This window comes from Salvia miltiorrhiza, chromosome 1 (genome assembly GCF_028751815.1).
Source record: "Salvia miltiorrhiza cultivar Shanhuang (shh) chromosome 1, IMPLAD_Smil_shh, whole genome shotgun sequence".
NCBI classification, from domain to species: Eukaryota; Viridiplantae; Streptophyta; class Magnoliopsida; order Lamiales; family Lamiaceae; genus Salvia; species Salvia miltiorrhiza.
Genome location: NC_080387.1, coordinates 17,027,758 through 17,036,273, shown reverse-complemented (window position 1 = coordinate 17,036,273; position 8,516 = coordinate 17,027,758). Strand labels below are relative to the sequence as shown.

At 34.4% G+C, this 8,516-nt stretch overlaps 1 protein-coding gene across 4 annotated transcripts; it reads right to left on the bottom strand.

The window, feature by feature from the left end:
* On the bottom strand, positions 1-5,346 carry LOC131006788 (serine/threonine-protein phosphatase PP1 isozyme 2). Of its 4 annotated transcripts, none has more exons than XM_057933926.1 (5): positions 5,083-5,346; positions 4,527-4,931; positions 2,097-2,656; positions 1,793-2,008; positions 1-327 (listed from the first exon to the last, which is right to left on the bottom strand). In XM_057933926.1, the coding sequence occupies exons 2-4, from the start codon at positions 4,723-4,725 to the stop codon at positions 1,838-1,840; spliced, it is 930 nt and encodes a 309-aa protein (XP_057789909.1). In that variant the 5' UTR covers positions 4,726-4,931; positions 5,083-5,346; the 3' UTR covers positions 1-327; positions 1,793-1,837. The 4 variants fall into 4 exon arrangements, with proteins under 4 accessions (XP_057789909.1, XP_057789908.1, XP_057789907.1 ...); XM_057933925.1 differs by having other exon boundaries at positions 1-383; positions 5,083-5,322; XM_057933924.1 differs by having other exon boundaries at positions 4,527-5,339.
* Between the last annotated feature and the right edge of the window lie 3,170 nt (positions 5,347-8,516).

Here is an 8,516-nt window from a genome sequence, read left to right as displayed (position 1 = left end):
TTGGCAAAAGACTTAATCAACGTTACAATATGAAAGATTCACCAAAATAGTGTTTCAGGAGGCAACTCAGAAATTTAGCAACAAATCTACACTTGCATCGCAATTTACCAAACAAGTGGATTTACACAGTCGAATCATAAATTGCATTCAGAAATATATTAAAAGGGAATGACGAAACAAAAATACAGCACTTGGGGCCATTTGATCATAGTTGCCTCCCAATCAGTCTTTAGGGGTATCCACCTCAGCAAACAATACATGAACAAGATTCTTAAAACATTCTGCCATTGCACAATGCCTTAGTACTGTTGTTCATGTCTCCGAGTTCTACAAAGTTGAAGGACCAGTATACATTAGGTCACCAAACAGCTTAAGAAACCATCCTGTATCACAACGATGACAAATCCGTATACAGTTTTAAAATCAAGGATTATGAACAATTTGCAAGGCTGAAGCGAACTTAATGCTAGTATAAAAAAAATATGAATTGTAAAAAACATCATATTACACCAAATACATATCAAATGATTTCTAATCTCTTCAAACTCCATTAATAAGTGGCTAAAAACACCCCCATTATATGTCAGCAATGAAGAGTATTTCATGTACTCATTCTCCACTCTTCCATTGCTCTGATAAAGTGATAATAAATAATATTGCATTTGACAATGTACACAGATCACTAATATATATACAAGAATAAGGGGCAAAAAACCAATGGTGTTGAAAAAGAACCCCCACTGGTCACCACAGTTAGTTAACTACGGCAACTACAAAAAATTTAAACTCAAAAGAATTCCCTTTTATTAAGTAAATCTGATTTGCTCCTATAAAAGAAAAATTAGATACAAAAGGATACAAGAACCAATTTCAGAGGGGCTTGAAGAGATTATCTAACTGTAAATTTCAGAAGGGTTTGACGAGATTATCTAAGATCTGTAATGACCACAAAAAGGTCGCTTTTGGGTAAAAAGAGGCGAGTCAGGTGACTTTCAGATATTAATTTAATAAATCTTAACTAGGTCCAGCAAGCCTATGAAGCACAAAGCTTATTACTAACAAATTCAGATGCAAATAACATGATATACAATCGCGCCACTGGAACCAACCACACAGAAGGGATTAAAAAGGCTAATATCATGTCATTCTGACGTACAAAATCTTACCAAAATACTGCGGATGCAACTAGTTCACTATTGGGATTGTGTATTGAAGGAACGAAAAGGGGTAAAAGAATAATTTGAGTCCTTTCGAGATTAAAAAAAAAAATCTTACCAAAATATGGCAAACATGCAACTAGTTCCCTATAGGGATTATCGTTGGGAATGCAATGAGAGATTCAACACATGATACATAAATGTCACCTTTTCTATACAATAATAAAGTGCTTGCAAGTCTGAAACTACAGACATGTAACAGAAACAGTAGTGGAATCATGCGAGAAAGAGAGAAGGCACAAACAAGGTACATATCATCACCATTGTGAATCAAATGCCAGCATAAGAATGGTAAGTACTTTTCATTTTAGAAAATTGATAGAGAGAAACTTATATGCAAAAGAGGCTATGTTTCTGTATTTAAATAGGTCCCTGTAAATAGAGAATTTAATCTTTTTTAAAATGGTGATCCCCTTCAGATTCACCAAATCTCATAACAATTTCCTCATGGAAAAGAAAACCATCCAAAATTAAAGTATAGCAAAACATATCAGGAAAGCAATACAAAGAACAAGAAACTGCTCAGATTGCAGCAGTGTCAAATCCAAATTGGATGAGAAGGAGATCAAACCAACCTGGATACTCCCGGAGAGCCAAGAACATTGATGAGAGCACTTGCTTCACAAGAGCCGCTTTCGGTCAGTTGGTTTCAGAATCTGAAATGAGCACATCAAACTCTCATCAACACTCATCATAGCTCCAGCATTGTCAAACTCGCCACAGTAGTTGGGAGCAGAAAATATGGTAACTAGTTGCCTATCAGCAAAAAATTCATAGCCATCTTCTACAACCTGCGCAAGCAAGACTATAATCATTAGATGCCAGATCCATATGGATTACTAAAAGAAAGAAAGAATGAATGAAAGAAAGTACCAATACCTGATGTGCACGACAAACCAGGTCCATATCGTGTTGCATGAGAAATTCAGCCACCTTATCTTGACCAAATGTGTATGAGACTCCTCTGTCATTCATTCCCCAACCTTTAACTTCTCTACTAGGATCAGACCAAAGTAGATCACAAAGCAGACCAGAGTCAGGAATATCAGTCGGACGAGGTAAATTTCTTATTTGATCCAAGTTCGTTAGATCAGGAGAAAGACCACCATGCATGCAAAGTATCTTATCGTCTATAAGAGCCGCTACAGGAAGGCAGTTAAAACAATCAGTGAAAACTTTCCACAGCCTAACATTAAAACGGCGTTTACATTCATCGTAGAATCCATATATCCTGTTAATAGAAGCACATTCGTGATTTCCTCTTAAGAGAAAGAAATTTTCAGGATATTTGATCTTGTAGGCAAGAAGAAGGCATATTGTCTCTAAACTCTGTTTGCCTCGGTCAACATAATCCCCTAAGAACAAATAATTCGCCTCTGGAGGGAATCCCCCATATTCAAAAAGCCTCAAAAGATCTCCATATTGTCCGTGAATATCGCCTGCAATCCACAAAAAAGTAAATAAATCCCAGTTTTTCTCGGGTGAAATAAAAAGAAAATTGAGATTTCCACAAACACCAAACAAGTTCTGACTCAATTAACAAAGGAGCATGCATCTTTTTTTTTATCTTTTAACAAATACTGATGAGTGGATTTATAATTTTTCTAGACAGGGAATTAACACTGATTACGAGGCTAAATGCCAATCCTAAGAAGGGAAGCAGTAATCTACCAGTAGAAGGAAAGAAGCACACAAGATAAGTGATTACTAATTTAATTCCCAGGCTCCCAGCTATGAGTACGAAGCAAGATTGTCCACCCACACTTAACTTCATATTATATATAGTGCTCGAAAGCAGGTTAAAAATTATAAGAAGAAGAAAAGAGCACCAGAATAATCTCACACACCCAAGTGAACCAACAAAAGAATGTCAGGATATCTGTTGGATAATTAGGTATGAACTACCAAGCTTATAAAGATTCAAGAAGAGTTACATGCATAACTCAAGCATAACCTCAAATTTGTATTTTATTACAACAGTTAGAGATGTGCATTCATTCTAAATCGGACCAAGATGAGGTAACTCATAATTGCTTTGTGGGCAGTAAGGATATCTTCAATTTTCAGACAAAGCTTACTTAGAAAGATATGCAAAGGTAAATACATCACTTTTGTCGTCAGTTAAAGACATCAATAGTCATCTCTGTATATTCAGGACCAAGTGGCGTAATAACATTTTGATCGGGCTCTTTTGCTTTCTGGAGTTCAATATCATCAACTTGTATAGATTGACTGCCTACTTAAGAAGTAAATTTGCGTTCATATCCATAGAATTCCCAGATTCCAAAGAATACATTCTAAGCTATCACAGACTCTTTGAGAGGAAAATTTAAGTGCCCATATAATATTAGAATGGCTCAGTAGTTCTACATATGAGGCATTACATTATGATCATATCACTACATAAAGGCGTACAGAACGCCGAAAAAAACTAGTGTAATACTATCACCTCATCAAGAAAACAATAATTATTAACATCTAGTGCACTGTCGGCACCCCTAGATTCTCGCTCAGGCACATAGGAGGAAGTTAGTCGTGAAAGTATACAGAACCTGCAGATTTTTCTTAATGGCAAGGAAGATTTGCATTATGCCAACCAGTAGATTCTTATTAATAAACAAAGGAGTGTGTTCAAATTCAACTATGATCAATCTTGGGATGATAAACCATTAACCATCTACAACTTTCGAATACTTTAGGGTCTTAAAATGTGTTGAAAGTCCTAGAAGTGAAATGAGCAGCAATACGATAGTTGAAATTCCCGATGAAGCCATTAGTTTCAATACTTTCAAGCTACAAGTAAGGCAGATTCATGAGCTCGGCAAATGAAAACTTATTATCCAATCTCAGAAGAGCATCATCAAGATATTAACCCTTTTTCACTTATTCTATATTACTATATCGTCCGGGGCCAGGCAGTTACACAGCTAAACACTATAATTCGAATGAAAGTAGCACTAAGAAACATTGTAAAACAGCCTCATTTGACCTAATAACCAAGAACTAAACCCTACAAAGATTATAATGAACTCTTGAATTTCAGCAGCCGTGTAACATACAGTGCGACAGTGGAAGGAGATTTTGGTGTTTCGAGTTCTCTGTATGCAGCTCATGAAACTAATTTATTGTTCATTAATTCCTCCTCTCGCTAAGAAAAGTCAACAGCACAATACATTTCCCCACAGCAGCACCAATTATAAGAATCATGATAAAGGCGAGTTTTTTTCACAAGGTAGGGTATGCATGGTGCAGATGACGAAAGCACAAATTCGTGGACAGAATGAAAAGAGAAGGAAAAGGAAAGGATACCGCAGATCTTGATAGGCGCTTCGAGTTCGAGGAGATTGGGCTGCGAGAGGAAGATTTCGCGCGACGTAGTGCAGAGAGCACGGATCTCATTCTCGGACAGCTGCACCTGGCGCACAGTCCTCGCGTTCCGGAACTCCAACAGGCGATTGATGATGTCATCCAGCACGGCAGGCTCTATCCCCTGCCCATTCCCGGCCATCCTATCCCCCTCCCAAGAGCTCCCACGCAAAATAACAAACCCTAGATTCACGAAACGAAAAGGGAAAATACAAAAAGAAGCCAAATTCTACCAGAGACGTGGCGAGCAGGGGGGAGGGTAATTGCAGCAAATAAAGGATTCTTGAGCTTGTTGAAACAAGAGGCGGTTAGGTATTGAGGACTCCAACTCCGATGCGGCGGAGAGGACTAAACTTCATGCAAAGAGAAGCAGTGGAATTATTGGTTTGCATTTGATTAAATAAAAGCAGAAAAAGAATCTTCTAAATCGAGAAATCCGCTGAGGTGCCTAATTGCCTATGCTACTGCGTTGGGAGATATTTGGACTGGACCACCTCACCTCTTCTTCACTCGTATTATTCTTCTCCTCTCCTTTATTGGGTCGTGTTGGTGCTGGGCTGCTGCGCCACAGAGGGAGAGAGAGAAGGCGTTGTTTGGTTGAATTCGAAATCTAGGGTTACAATACAATGGATATTCAACTCTTCTCTATTTTGAATGGCTTTAACTTTATTATACTTACACATGATGAAGCAAAATTGTTGCTAAAAATAGAGAGTGCTACTTCACTCCGCCAATTCTCTTCACGACTGGAAATATGAACCGGAAAATATAGCTTTACTTGAGGTGTCACAAAATGTAGATGATTGCACCATACTCTTTTTCTTTTTTCTTGTTTTTGTATATTAAGCTTTGGAGTGAAAAAATATAAAAGTTAAATAATGAGTACAATTTATAAGGCGGTAAAAAACCCAAGTCGCTCGAAAAAAGTTCGTTCAAATTCGTTTAGATAAATTCGATAAATAAACAAACCAAACTTGAGTTTTATTCGGCTCGTTAGCTAATGAACATGTTCGTTAAGTGATTTTAGCTTGAAAAATATAAATTATTAATAAGTCAATCTATATTTATCTACTAAAATTAATAATAATCGTATTAAATCTTTAATTAACTCTATTTGTTATAAAAAAAATATCAATATATTTATTATTCTTAATGAAATAATTTATTTTTAAAAAAAATAATCAATATTTTGAATATAAATATAAGGGGTTATTGCCAGAAAATACATATAGTTTGTCAATTTTCTGGTTTTAGCATGACCTTATAATTTGACCAGAAAATATATCAATTTCAATTTAATCGCAATTATAACATGACTTTATAGTCTGATCAGAAAATACACCAAGTTTCAATTTATTAATAATTATAACATGACCTTGTAATTAATTTAGTATAATAATATCAAAGTTTAATATTAAATGTTTTAATTTTCTTTTCATATACTATATATATATATACATATATATTTGATAAATGTACATCTATATGAAAATCATATATAATATTATTTATTTTTTAACATAATTTCTATTATATATGTACCTAAATTATTTATTGGTCCTAATATTTTATAATTTCATAATTTAAATAAATAAATGCTTATTATATATGTAATATATTAATAGAATATTAAAATCAAATATATATATATATATATATATATACATTTTCAACACACAAATGCACACACACACATATATATATATATATATTATGAAATAATTATTATAAAATAATTAATCATCTAACTTAATTTTTATAAAAATTAATCAATCAATTAACAATATTTTATACATAACAATTTAATATGAATACAATAAATATTAATACATCTACGATGAAAAATAATCTAAATAAGGTCATGTTATAATTGAGAATAAATTGAAACTTGGTATATTTTCTGGTCAGACTGTCATGTTATAATTGCGATTAAATTGAAAATTGATGTATTTTCTGGTCAAATTATAAGGTCATGTTATAAACTAGAAAATTGACAAATTATATGTATTTTCCGGCAATAACCCCTAAATATAAATTTACAAAGTTCGTATAGACTCGATTAAGCTCGTGAACCTCAAAGTATTTGATTCGATACTAAGCAAATCAAACTTGAGTACACTACTATTTGGTTCGTCTCAGTTTGATTACACCCCTAATAATTTCGGAATAGATTATGATCAAAAATTTATTATCAGCCATTAGGATACATTAATTCCTATTTATTAATTTATAATTAGAGTTTAATAATTATAATAAAAATTTAATCAGAATAATGTGTCTCTTATTATATTCAAAGGCAAAGCAATAAAGATTAAGATTAAATATTCTATTAAAATGTCTGGCTCCTACTTATTTGGACCTTGGATTCAGACTGAATTAACATTCTTAATCATGAACAAATTGAATCTGATTATGTATATATTTCGTACCGGAATAATCGATACAATCTTATATTTGCTCGTCATATCTCCACAAACCCATTTTTGGATGTAGTGTCGGTTTTTTTTTTTTTTCCTTAATGAATCCAATAGGGTAATCCTAATAAATTAATGTGTCCATTTTACTTTTTTAGCACTATTTCTTTTTTTCTCTCAGTATGAAAAGAAGCGTTTCTGCGTGATAAATTTATTTATATTCAGTTGATTTAGAAGGATGAAACACACAAATAAATATCACAATATAAAACAATAAATCCTATATTTTCTCTTGAAAACTCATTCTTTTTACATACCCAAATCTTTAAAATGATTAAACTACCCTTAAGGTCCCCATCATTTTAAAAAAAAAATCAACACACTATTTCTATATTTTCCACAAGCAGGACCCGTGCCCACAATCGTGCACACGATCATGTCCATCGTGAAGCAGGTCGTGATCGTGGGCACGACAGAATATAATCTACGAACTGTTATTAATTGAACTGCAGATTTGGTAAAAAATTTGAATGAGACTAGGTATTTAATAAATTTTGTAAGTAAGAGGTTGTTGGTGGTAGTAATGGTGTGATAGTTGGGGTGGTTTAACACAACATAATTTTATACAAAAAAAAAAAAAAGTCCTCATACTAGCTTGCATTCGAAAAATCAGTCAAAAGGGAAGAAGAAAACTTCAAGAGATGCGCCTTCGTGTTTCTCATTTCATATAAAGGTATGCATGATGCGTCTAGTAGTCGACAAATGAATTATGGAAAACGTGATCTTAAGGTCATGATGGTGGACACGATAAGTGCCCACGATTGTGTTCTTAACCTCACGATGGTAAATATTGGGAATCCCATGGAATATTGTGTCTTGTTTTGATGATACCAAAATCTTTAGGTTTAATTTGTAATAGATTAGAACAGTTTGAACTCAAGTGTTAGAGTTTGTTTCTAGTTTAGTTTGCGGTTCTGAAGACTGAAGAACGAAGGACTGAAGACTGAAGACTGAAGTTACCAACAGAAGTATCAGTTCTGAACTGATTACTTAATGCGTGCTCCGTGGACTCAGCGAACTGATACTAAAGTTAAGTATCAGTTAAACATTCTTCATCGGACTGAACTTCCAACGTTTAAAGGAAGCCACGTGCTCACATAGTACAGCCGCATTAAATGCAGAGATCTCAGGATCATCCCTCTCTGCAGAGGTCATTCCTATTTGGTGGCTACTTTATCAGAGACATCGCATCTCCTGCCCATCAAGATAGCCGTTCCCACCAAACAAGGAACCTCGAAGATTGAAGCCTCAGCCCAAATTCAAAAAGCTCTCCAACGGAAGAAATCTTGAAGACGTTCTCCGCCAACGGATCTATTCATGATCTCTCCTATAAGTAGCGCTCGAGGATCACTTCAATCTTCACCGATTCAACGACATAAGCTGAAGCTCTGCCAAAATTGCTACTCAGCTCAAAGCTTAACCTCCCCAAAGCTTGAATCGAAGAAGAGAATTCCAAAGC